General features: G+C 42.0%; 1 protein-coding gene across 2 annotated transcripts in view; it reads right to left on the bottom strand.

Annotated features, from left to right (window-relative positions):
• The window catches only part of ttll7 (tubulin tyrosine ligase-like family, member 7), a 55969-nt gene extending 42793 nt beyond the window's left edge, over positions 1 to 13176 (bottom strand). For both annotated transcript variants that reach the window (XM_062451015.1, XM_062451014.1), the window contains exons 1-6: positions 12967 to 13176; positions 8473 to 8827; positions 7945 to 8076; positions 6009 to 6130; positions 3601 to 3668; positions 3247 to 3405 (exon numbers count right to left, since the gene is read on the bottom strand). In XM_062451015.1, the coding sequence (XP_062306999.1) occupies positions 3247 to 3405; positions 3601 to 3668; positions 6009 to 6130; positions 7945 to 8076; positions 8473 to 8497 (506 nt within the window). In that variant the 5' untranslated portion in view covers positions 8498 to 8827; positions 12967 to 13176. The remainder of the gene's footprint in view (positions 1 to 3246; positions 3406 to 3600; positions 3669 to 6008; positions 6131 to 7944; positions 8077 to 8472; positions 8828 to 12966) is intronic.
• Positions 13177 to 13240: the final 64 nt, after the last annotated feature.

The following is a 13240-nucleotide window of genomic DNA, read 5'->3' as shown; positions in this document are numbered from 1 at the left end:
GCAAGTTTTGTCCGTGGAGCATACAACGATTAATAAAAAAGAATCATGTAGACGTGTTTATTGAGTAATCGCATAACTAATTACACATGTAAACGGAGTAATCGTATTATTGGCATAAACCGACAATTGCTAGTAATCGTGTTTCTCATGGTCAAGTAAACGTACCAATCACCTGTGTGAGAGACTGAGTGGTGCGTGTCTGTAGTTACGGTGATGGTGCAGCTATGATTGCTAATGCGCTGAGGGCAGAGAATAAGAGAAATGTAGCTAGAATCCACACCTCAAACAAGATAACCTAGACGCAAAACTGTACGTCCAATCCAAAATATAAGGATATTTTCCGAGACCCAAGACTCTGCCGAAACCAGAGATATTCTTTATATATCTGTGCAGTCAGAAATACGACTCTACCTGCAGTTTCAAAAACGTGTTCCTTTTGCTTTCCTGGTGCTTGTTTGTTTGGTTGCCACGGTGATGGCGCAGCTGTGATAGCTAACGAGCTAGGCAGAGATAAAAACGAACATTTACCTAGCATCCACACCTCAAACAAGTTGACCTAGACGCAAAACTATACGTCCAATCCAAAATATAAGGATATTTTCCGAGACCCAAGACTCTTCCGAAACCAGAGATGTCCTTTATATGTCTGTGCGGTCAGAAATACGACTCTATCGGCAGTTTCAAAATCTTGTTCCTTCTTGCTTTCTCTGACTGATTTTACTCACCTCTCCATTGAAGTTAGTGAGAGAATTTGAAAGGCTGCTCTCGCTTCAAGGCTCATAGCTGAAAATCTGTAAATGAGAGCTCTTTAGTATTTACATTGGCTGAAAGAGGACAATTTTTCCTACATTTTAAGGTATAACTTGTTTCTGTAAGTTAAACTATATGAACGTTAGAGGAATTTGTTTGACAAATTAGTTGAATATCAGAAAAAGAGCAGCAAGCAGAGTGGCACACTCTGCTTGCTGCTCATTCATAAAAATCAAGAAGGAGCAAACATTTTAATGTATTTCAAACTGTCATAATTCAAAATTGGCTGAACATTTGAAAAAGCTGAATCATTTGGGAATAGCTGAATGTCTTGTGAACATTTTAAAGGTTGAATGGTGTCTCTAGCTGAAAGTAAGCTGAAGTAGTTACGTTTGAAAGAGGAGGAAGCTTTTTAATGATTTGAAAGGATTTACCATTACTTTTAATGGGAGAATAATTTGCACAAAAACCTTAATGTCTTAAAAAGTATAAAAGTGAGAAATACCAAAAGTCATAGCCATCATCTCCTGAAGGAGCTGAACGTTTTGATACAAAAGTTGTAGGAATCGGTTAAAGTATGCAGAACGAGTTAAAGGCCAAAAAACGGCGGAAGAACTGAGAAGTTGAAAAGCAATAGTGAGAATGCTTAACAGCATTCTCACAATAATAATATATATGTGAGAGAAAAAAGGTTGTGCTCTCGCCGAAGGCTTGAGCACACCCAATAACAGGCTTAAATGAACTGACAACATAAGTTATACGATTTACAGTTCTCACGGACGCACACAAGAAATCTCAACTGCGGTGTGAAGCGTGTCTCCGTGCTATTCTCCGACATGCACTCTTAACAATCACTGCTGATAGACGGCCTAACATTTTGTACAGCCCTATTTCTGATACCGTAGCGGCAGAAATTTAGCCACGGCTAAATTTAAATAGAGGAAACACTGACACTGACAAAAACAGAGACAGACAGACAAGGGGAGAGACAGACAGAAAAACTGACCAGCAGCCGCACACATTACTTGATGGACAGACGGACAAACAGTTGGAAAGACACAGACAATTACACAAAGAGAAAAAGGCACACAGACGTAGAGTGTCAAGTATCCACAGCCCTGGAGTGGTAAATGAAATTGCATGATTGATGAGCATCCATGTCGGGTAATCACAGCCTTCATTCTCCGGCTGTTTAATTTGGCACCAGTGGGGATCTCCTGTTTGAGCCTGACACTTTTTTAACAAGCTCCAGTTCAGACACAAACAATAACTTCATTTAGTTTGCCGACCCCAAAATAAATTACGGGGGCCGATATAACTTAATTTCCTGCGTCAGGCCGTGCTTTTCTCTAATCTAATCTTTCACATCCTCCTCCAAGTGGCCAAGCTAAACTCATCATCTTTCACTTTCTTAATGCCTTGCAATAATTCAGCCGTCGCCAGCGTTTATTCTTTAATAAATAAGGCTGTACTTTCGCACGGGACTGTAAGTAATGCTCATCTCCCAAAAGCAGAGAGAAAGAGAGAGAGAGAAAAAAAGAGCAAAGGAGAGCGAAAGAGAGATACCGACGCTCAATCTGTACTTCAATACCCCCATCTATTGGTGCGCAGAATAAACACAGGCTGTTGTGAACAAAGGTATTATAAGCCACTCCAATGATAACAACTTTCCTTCAAAGACATCTGGTTAACCAAAGACATTTTTAACCATCCAGTGGTGAAATAAGGGTACACACATTGAGTGGATCAAATATTTTACACAAACTGCCGTAGTGAACACTATTCTTTGTTTTGCTTGGCATTGTTGGAATTCAGACAGCAACGGTGCCAGGACCCCCTCCAATCTATGAAGTCCACATCAACTTGACCTTGGTTTCAGCGTGTGTGTATGTGTGTATCGGGGGGGGGGGGGGGGGTTTGAGGCTGTCATCGTTTCTTGACTGAGAGACATCCAGGGGCGAGAGGGCCAACCTTGGAGCTGCTTGAAGCTCTTCCACTCTGCCCAGGTCTGTTGATGGCCTTTCATAAAATCCAATAATCACATGCAGAGACCTTCGGGGATGAGACTGACTGACTGGCTGGCTTGGTGGGTGGTTAGAACTGTGTCCTCGCTAACCACAGATTTACGATCATGGAGGGGATAAAATGAGGCCTGCAAGGAGAATGGCTTTACACCATTTAGTCTCGGCTCCTTCGTATCGCCAGAGGCATTTTTTTTGGTCAGGGTCATCTCACTCACCACCTCTTGCCCATCTCAATGTTTCTCAATCTCCTTTCCCGGAGCCCCCCCGCCCTCCAACCCCTCTTCCCACCTCCCACACCACAACCCCCCACCAACCCCTCCGCCAAAACTTTCTCCCTCTCTCGCACTTTCTTGCTCTATTTCTCTCCTCTTTTTAATACGGTCCCTGGATCCGTCTGTCGGCCCCAGTTGGCCTGTCTGTCTATCTGTCTGTCAGAGGAGTCGTGCTGGTGTCCTTCGCCTCCGTGACCTACCCGTGACCCATGGCTCCATTGGCGGGCTTCACGATGAACGTCTTATGCTTGCGTTTCCTCCGCAGCTCCTTCACGTAGTTCTGGAACTGGGTGTACTCCGCCGGGAAGATCCATGTTTTGGGAACAAAGCTGTATTCCTGAGGCTGGCACTTGATCATTCTAGTTGTGGAAGGGAAATGAAGAAAGTTCAGAAGAGAGGAATATCTTAACTGTATGTTTGTTTGCTGCTGTTTGTTTTCTTTGTTTTCGTTCAATCGTTCACTCATTCAGAGGTACTGACAGACAGAGAGAGACTGACAGATTGATTGAAACACAAACAGACAGTCTCTAATTTAGGGCATAGGCTACACTTACTTGGACATGTTCCTTGCCAGGCAGTCTTTGCGGCAAATCTCGCCCATTCCGGGGAAATGGTTAATTCTCTACAGAAGAACAAGCAGACATAATGTGCTGTTAAAGCCACAACGTCATTCACCTCCACCACCCCACTCAAATAAAAGATAACATTAAAAGCAGAACCCTGAAGTGAGCTTGCAAAGTTCTGACATTTATGCCCAATTATGGACTCAAAACAAAAGGTGACTGCGGGACCTTCCTTAACCCTTATTTAGTATACCACATCCTTTTTAATTTAAAAAAGGGGAGGTTTTAAAAAGCAGGGAGGGGGGAGGGGGTGGAAAAGACGATCAATCTCAACTCCGAGGGGCAAGGTAATTGGTTCTGCATCGGGGGCCCTAGCAATTGTAGTCAGTGACAGATGAATGAATTGCTTTGAATGCACCGGAGGAAGAAAAAAACCCAGAGTTTTTGTATTCTTAGACCAAATGAGCCTGAACAGGGGCGTTAATTAGACTCGTATATGAACTGAAACTTGACAGCAAACTTTCCAAGTAAATTACGAGAGAGTGAGAGTGAGAGAGAGAAAGAAAGAAAGAAAAGAAAAACATGAATACTCGCATGAAAGGAATATGTGATTATCCGTACGAGACTGTCATAATTAGGGGACCAGAGATTCTGAAGAAATCACAATTATGTCAGGAGCTGTGGCATGTGAGAGGCATGATGGGTGAAAATCGAAACCAGTTGTTTTGTGGATTTCTTCCATTTTACAGGGAAGAGAGACTATGCAACTAAAATCCAATAATCTGTAAATAAACTACCTGAATAAATACTCTACACAAAAGTGGTAGAGAGAGAGTGGCTTTTCTGCTCCTAGGGTAAATATTTTATCTTTGCTGTGAAAGGGAAATAACTTGAATTGTACTTGCACCTGCAAGCAAGTCCAATAAAAGCATATGTTTTGAGCTTTCCCCATTTTGCTAGGCTTGCGGAATCTGGGTTGTCTAACCTATTTAGTTTAGTCTACATTTCCTGTTTCCACCCAGGCTATATTGCCCCTGACTGGCCAGTGATTGGATCGATCATTACTGTCCAATGTAATCAAATAGCAGCTCGACAAGATAAATGGTGAACATATGGGGCAGAATGAGAAGGCCAAGTTCACACAGTAGAGACAGAGGTCAAATGCAGGGCCACTTTCAATCCAGCACAGAGACCTCAGGCAACCTACATTGTTTTCTCTCAGTCATGTCAACAATACGGCAGTCAGGTATCCCTCCCTCTAACCATAACCCTAACCTCTTTCTCTCTCAAATGATTTCACTCTGCCTCTCACTCGTTTTCTGTCCTTCTCCCTCTCATTTCTCCACAGAGCAACAGAAGTAAACAGAGATGGACAGGCAGAGAAAGAGTGAAAGTGTCTGCTATTTTTAAATGACTGACATCGTAACAGACCACAGAAGTTCATATGAGCTGACAGGGCTGTTGTGTTTGGACGAGTCAGGGGACACCGAGACCCTGGAATACTCTTTCCTTTCCACTGTTCTCTGTCCTCTCTTCCCAACTCCCCTCTCTTCTCTTTCCCACTCACCTCTCCTCATCTCTCCTCTCCACTTACATCTCCTCTCTCCTCATCTCTCCTCTCCACTTTCCTCTCCATTCCTCTCTCCTCTCTCATCTCTCCTTTCCACGTCCCTCTCCTCTCTTCTCCATTCCCCTCTCCTTTCCTCGCTTAATCCTCTGTCTCCCTCTCTTCTCTTCTCCTCATGTCTCTGTTGTGTTTAAAGGAGTCAGAGATCCCGGGGATGATGAAATACCTTTCCTCTCCTCTCCCTTTCACCCCTCCTCTCTCCTCTCCAGGTGCAGAAACAGAACAGTGTGTAAGTACACACTAGACACCAGGGGATGCCAAGGACAATCCAGTCAAACACAAGTCCTGGCTTCATTGGGCCTCCCTCATGGTCCAATAGCTCCCCGGCTGTCTGGCTACAGCTGAGACTTTCACCTTGAGTGACCGTAGCCACTCTGACCTGGCATGACACATCACTAAAGGGCCATGATACTTTAAGAGACCACAGGGACCTGTAAGGACTTAAACATGGAGAGGTCTTGAACCCATGTGAGCACCCTGGGATTGAGGTGAAATGAAGCACCTGTTTTTCACGCGAGAAAGCAAGCATGAACATGTTTTTGCATAATTACGCCCCTAAAATCTGAGAACTTGAAAAACAGCAAGATGCTTGGAAGCAGGTCACAAAATAGCAATGAATCATAACAAGAATTCCTTTGGAATGTTTATTGTATTTACTGTATGAAAAATAAACAATCACAAAGTGTAACCATTCCTAAACCACACCACCTGTGACCATGTATTATTATACCAGTATCAGACTAGTACCAGACTAGTATTACACATGCTGTACCTGATAGTTCCTGAGTTCAGCGATTTTCTCATGCTGCACAGCAGAGTCATTCCAGATGAGGTTGGCTGTTTCATCCTCATCCCTGGTTTTCAGAAAGGCCATTTCACTGATGGCTATACGCACTTCAAAAACACAAACCAACTGAGTCAAAATTAACAATGCAATAATATCTCCTTCCCTCCCTCTCCCTCTCTCTCTCTCCCCCTCTCTCTCTCTCTCTCTCTCTCTCTTTCTCTATGTATATGTATATATATATGTCCCTCTTAAGGTACTTTTACCAACAACATGATAAAAAGAAACGGTGTCGCGTCCAATAGAAACTGTGTGTTTGACTTGCCAAAATGGAAAACATGACAAAGTAAGTCAAACATGATTCTTTTGCGATATTTTGTAGTGTTTTGAAGTTCTTTTAGTTCATACTTTAACGGTAAATGAGTATTAGAAAGCATGGCTTGAAACTCAGCATGATATTTACCATATTTGGATTAGCTGCACAGCACTCATTCCTAATGCCTTTTTAAAAAAGATAAATTAAATGATCAGTAATGTATTCAAATCCCACTGGAAACTCAAACTATGAGAGATAGGTGGCCAGTGCATTTGGACATTAATCCAATGACTATTCATTATTCACAGACCTAATGAAAAATTCATATGCCCTAACGAAACAAGGTAGTAATTAATTTCTTGAAGGCATGCACATATCTGGAGATTCTGGATCTAATCCTGTGTAATGGTATTTTAACAGATTTTTTTACAGATCAAATGTGACCGCCTATCCAATTAATCAAAGGGCCAAATGCTATTTAGTTAACCTACAGGTTACAAGAGGTGCCTGAAATTGAAGTCTGTCTTGTTTTGTTTTTACAGTCTCTAATTTGAATCACAATATATTTTTCTGGTCTGTTTCATTGCTATCCAAGGCCCACGCTTGATGTTCGCTTCTACTTGTTTATTGCATTTTTATGGTATTTAACAGTATGTTTCTCTTAAAGTTTTTATTCTGCAGCAGAATTGCCCTCTTTGGACAATAAAGATTTAGAGAACCTAATTTAATTGAACTCTAGGAGAAAGAGATTTCCACCACCACGTTACAAAATAAGATATACATTTCTGACTGCCTTCTGCTATATAATTTAACCTTTATCCCATACTGTTGAATACTATCAATCATGAGGAAATAAAGAAGACAGGTCCAAAATTGGCAATGGTAAAAATGATTTGCCCATCTGGCCATAAAATGTCCATTGTGCTTCACTTAAACTCTTGGATGTTTCGAAAGTGGTCGCTGCGAGAGTCTCCTCACAGCTAGAGAACAGGTTTGCTGCAAGACTCCTCACCAACCCACGACAACCCCCTACCCATAAGCCCCCTCCTTGCTGCTGACTCCATGCTTTACCTATGTTGTGGGTTCACCCCTGAGATATCATTGCACAATTTACTAGAATACTTGAGAAATGCTTACTCCGCTGTTTTGTCTTTTCCTGTAAAAAAAAAGAAACAAAAAAAAGAGGAAGCTGCCAAGTTAAATTACCTCACTTGAGATTCTTATTTGTTTTCTGACAAGGCTTAACTGAACTGGAACATTCGCGATGGCACAGCAACTGCTCTATTAAATCTTGTTTGAAGTATTTAACAACAGCTGGCTTGTTGAAATCAAATGATTTCAAAATCATATCCACCATATCAAATTCGATAACACAGAATTTTCACAGATAACACGGTAGGTACTGACTGAGTTCTGTTGAGAAGTTGACAGACTAATATAAGACACTTTTGCACCCACACCAACCACCCACATCAACTCACTTCTTATGGTTAGAACAATTAGCTTGGCAAAATTGGAGGCTTATCTAGATCTAGAGAAAGGCTAGTTCCATTCAAGTGAGTATATACTCTGATGTTTCTGATAACAACTGAATAGCCGGTGTCATACCAATTTCGTATTTGGTGCCTGCCATGTTAGCGTTGATGGTGCCCTTCTTCTTCTTGGTGTGGATCTTCCTCCTGCCGCTGCACTGGTAGGGACCAGGTGATGGCCTGCTCACGGGGGGCGCAGCTTGATCCTCTGCAAGGGGGCCAAACACACACAGCATCAGAACAAACTTAGGTCAAAATAAAGGAAAGAAAGAAAACCGTGGCTGGAGATTTTTGACAAGCAATTCTGATTTGAATACAACGCACTTTGGGAATAACACCCAAGTGAGTTATTTTGAAAACCACAAAAACGGTACAAAAAAGGTCTATCGTTTTAGAGCTGGCCATTTGATCATTTTCTGAGCATACAATGTATGTGCCTGCGCATGTGTGTCTGTGTGGACGCTAATGTGCATTTTGCCTGCCGGCACACACACACACACACTTTTTAATGACTTTCAGAATGTGTTGGAAGCCTGTGCACGTTTCACATTACAAAAGAATTAACCAAACGCCAACCTTTTTTGTCCCCTCTGTCACAACTCACCTCCATCGTTGGGGGGAGAGGGCATCTCAAGGGCTGGAGAATCAAAGGGGAGAGCAGGGCCCTCTTCCAGACTCGTGGGGGCCTTGCGGCCACTGGAGCCCTCCAGGGACCTTACTTACTCTTCCCTGTCTGCTCTAATACTCGTCTGAAAGCTGGCTGGATCATCCGAGCCTCAATCCGGGCCTGTCGTTCTCCAGCCGGCTCCAGCTTAGCAGTAACGGCGGCGGTGGTTTGAGCGCAGGTAGCGGTGGCAGAGGGGGTCGGGAGGAGGACTTCTCACAGCCCGGCTCATTTACAACCCCCCAGACGACAGGACGGAGGCATGGAGGAAGGATGGATGTGTTGGACGTGGTGCCTGCACAGGGGAAAGAGAAGGAAAGAAGAAAAGTGGGAATTTTTTTCTACTTTTTTTTGTACAGTTGTCTGAGAGGGAGGTTGATCGCTTGAATGTGATTACAGCGGCGGAGCGTGGATTGAGACACTCTCACCGGACCTCCTTGTGATGTGAGGCTGACACCGACCTCAATTTACATCAATCATCCTGACAACATGGTGTCTGTGCACACCAGTAGATGGCTAGGTGGTTATAATTAACAAATGAATGCAAATACAGTGCAGTAACACCACCTAGCCTACAGCTCGGGGTATAATTTGCCAGCATCCTATGGATAGATGTGTGCATCTCATTAAATGTTTATGTCGATGTCCAATTAACGATGTCCAATTAACACACACCTTCCTTCGGTGTATCAGGTTGTGGCCAGCTGAGAACATCTTAACCACAATCAAAGACAACAGACTTACATTTAATGACATGCTTAATGTATTAAGGCAGGGAAAGTTTTGGTTGCCAAATGTGCTTTTACATTTGTGAGGGTAGCCTACATCACACTTGTAATCTGCAGTTACCTTTCCTTATCTGAGGTATCGTTTTACAATGGATTCTACAGATTTTCTGAAGAGACCAACAGTGGCCTCTTGTGGTTGACTCATGACATGCATCTGAACTGGAGTCCAACAGAAAACACACACACATGCATGCACGCACACACACACACAGAAACACAAAAACAAACACTCACACACACACACATACATACACAAACAAACACAAACAGCCAACCAATGAGGGGTAGGTCAAATCAATTTGATCACAGTCAACTCAACAAATTAAAATGGGAAAAACAATCTAATCACATTACACGATCACTCAATAACCCTCCCGCTAAATGTCTTCAGTAGGCTGCCAGCCCTGCTACTCTGACAACTAGATTCTAGCCAGAGACGGGGGGGACGGGGGGGGGACTGATGAAGTGAGCTGAGCTGAGCTGCTGACATTAGCTCTCCCCAGGGTGGTGTTCAGTTCACCAGTTAGATTGAAAGAACGGGCTGCTATCAGCATCGCGGAGCAACACAGTGCAGGGCGAAGGGCAGGGCACGGCCCCACCCCTGCCGGTGTCAAGTTAACCCTGCTTGGTCAGGGTGAGGGAGGACAGACAACTGGTTGAACGGACGAAGCTTGCAGACCGGCAGGGCTGTCTCCTGGGGCGGAAGATTTACGTCTAGCCATCAGTGCCCCCTTTCCAACCCGTCTCTCTCTCTGTCTTTCTTGCTCTCACGCTCTTTCTGTCTCTCTAAGCAAGTTAACAACCACTTGAGGATCTTCTCTAAATAAAACACCATCACAAAGCCTACTACATTCAGCCTGTGTTGCTCCGATTTAAAGTCCATAGTTGTATTCCTCACCTCCTCATGGCATTATGGGTATATTATTATTATATATTCTTTATTTGCTGTTATTTATCTTTGCGGTTCTATGCTGTACATGTCATTTTCCAGCAGAGGGAGATAGAGGACTGTCAGCAGAAAGGAAGCGTTTCTATGGACTGCTGAGCTCATGTCAGTTTATAAAGAAAGAAGACATTGTCACACCAGCTCCATGACTACCTCATCTGCATCCCTCTCTATTCATTATCACTCATTCACAACAAATGTGTGCTTGTCCCTCAATGTAAAGTGCCCTTCCAAGAGCTTTATCCTATCCGGCACATGCAGAAATCTCTAGCACATTCCCACAGTAAGGCAAGTTTTACTAATTATGTTGCTCTGTATATTTTAGTATTTTTCTATGAAAGCTTAGTTTAACTGATGTACGCTGGCTGTGTAGTATAAAACATAAATATTAATGTATTAATGTATCTTTGTTGAAAGAAATGTATGACAAAGGTAAGAGGAATAGCCTACCTCATCAAAAAGTACCTACCAAATCAAAGGTTGGAGAAAATAAACTTTTTATAATAATCTGTGATAAAAAACAATCTAAGAAAAAAAAGGAAGTGCAAAGATAAGCACCTGTCAACATGGCTTTACACATATTTGCCTGCATCAAAAGTAATTTATCAAAGCAGATATCCCAGAGGAGCCCGGAAACACCACCTAAGGGTTTAGCAGACATCAGGAGTTTCATCTGTGCGTGGTGCTCTTTGGCATCCTGTCGTTTCAGCATTCTGGAGAACTCCAAGTATAGCTACCTAAAGGGGATCAATCACTGTGGCATGCAGACCTTTACATTGTTTAGATAGCGTTGCAATACAAAGATTTGGCTACTCATTAAGGCCTAATACAAGACACAATAGGAATCCTAATATCTGCTTTCTCAAACACCAATGTGTGCTTTTCAGTGTATCGTTCAGCTAGTCTACTGCCTTTCCTTGCCCTCTAAGATACATATGTGCATATGGCCTGAATTCATCCCACACTCACTACGGGAAGCTATCTTCAAGTGGTTTTGAGTATCCTGAGAATCTAAAATTAGATCAGTTTTGGCTTGGCTTCATACCATGCTAAGGAGCTGCTGTTGAGAAACCCACGGGTATAGAGATAACCAACAACAAGCAACAGAACTCCAGGCCTAACCTTCTTTCAAGCTACAGGCAAAAGCATTGTAAAAAAAAATATATATATATATATATATATATATAAAAAAAATAGATGCCGGTAACCTGAGTGATCGACCCTGTGTGCTGAATATAAAAAAAGAAAAAGAAAACAAAGACATAGGCCAAGACCTCTTCTAAGCCCATATCTATATCACAGGACAAGAAGGCTACTGCATGTCTGTTCCATAAAGCTCTTCTTATGACACATGGGAGGATTATACAGATGAATATGGACTCAATCTGTTTAACAGACACTTAGGCCTAAACGCTTTGTCTTTAATCCAGTGATTATTGTCAGATTAAAACTAGGGTTCATTCAACACTGAGGAAAGCAACAGTCAGATCATTTTGGGGGCGGTGTACAAACGCTTGATTTGATGAACAGGGCTTGTGATGATTCGTTTTCCTACAATTGTGGACATGTTTTCAGATACAAATCAAAGTGGGAGAGTATTTTTTTCGGGCCAAATCTTTCTGTAATTAGGCACATTTTTCTCTGCCTTTGACTTTTAGATTATATATTAATAGATTATAACATTAATTTCCGAAAGGAAAATTTGCATGTCACAGCAGTCTAAATTAAAAATTGACATCATAGGATCAACACAAAATTACGCAGTATTCACAGTGTTGCCTACAACTGTATTTAAAACAAATAGCATTGTATTTCTACTTCAGAATGTTGGTGTGCAATGACTAAACTCAGGTCAGAACTAAGGGTAATTGTGCCCACTATACTTGCTCAAGGACTGTTTTACAAACATCATTTTGCAGGTCCTTTGCTAGAATTTATATGAACTGACTATGATGGTAAATAGTGAGAATAGATAAGCCTTTCCATGCATTTGATTGTCATTACATGTTTATTTTGAACATGTTCAATACATCCAGCAAAGAAATAACCTACCGTTAGTGCAGTGCATAGGGAAGCTAAGATAACATGCATTCAGTAAATCAAACTAAAGCTAAACAAAGTGGCTATCCCTTTGAGTTCTCCAATGACCCTGTGCTTTTTACAATGACATTTAAATGCCCTACTGATGGTCACCACCACATGGGCGCTTAGTCTTGTGAAATTATGTCCATCAATATGGACATAATTTGCTATCTTACCTATGTATGCCAATATGATCATTGAGTTGCTGAAAGCTATATTGAAGATTTCACGCTTCAACCCCTCCTATTAAAAAGGAGTTGTACGTTATCTAGCTACGTTTTACCAACGATTTCATATACCGATGTTACACTGTAGTTTTGTTGAAATGACCGAATCACCTGACATGGTTAGCTCTAGCAGATTGGATAGATTAATTTAGCAAGAGTATTGTCATGACATGATTGGTAGCAAGCAGAAGTTTAAGAGCATCTCCTGACTTCACTGCATTATCACGGTTATGATCAAAACAACATGAATTACATCATTACTTAAATTAATATGTATGCACTACATAAACACCGTATTTAGATATGTTATGCCAGTAAGACAGCTCTAGCTTTTATGACGAATGTAGCGAGCTAGCTAGCTAGCTAGCAAGCTAACGTTAGCTAACGTTACCTTATTCATCCAGGCAGCGCCAGCAGCCAGTAGTGCTTGTCGCCGACATAATAGGACGTTATTGCATGCTGATACAGAAATATGCTTTATTACTGGAATTGTATGATATATTTTTAATTAAATGCCTAGTTAAACTGTATGGTGCCCTTTCATACTATTTGCATGGGCCTAGCTGGCTAACACAAAAATCTGCAAAATTGTCCTATGGCGTGCTGTCAGTGCTACAGAGAATACACGGATTGATCCACTCTCTCGATGGGGGGTGGTGCAAACT

The sequence above is a fragment of the Osmerus eperlanus genome, chromosome 24 (genome assembly GCF_963692335.1).
Source record: "Osmerus eperlanus chromosome 24, fOsmEpe2.1, whole genome shotgun sequence".
In the NCBI taxonomy this organism is placed as follows: domain Eukaryota; kingdom Metazoa; phylum Chordata; class Actinopteri; order Osmeriformes; family Osmeridae; genus Osmerus; species Osmerus eperlanus.
Note: the sequence above shows the minus strand (reverse complement) of the source record. Positions and strands in the feature narration are given on the sequence as shown.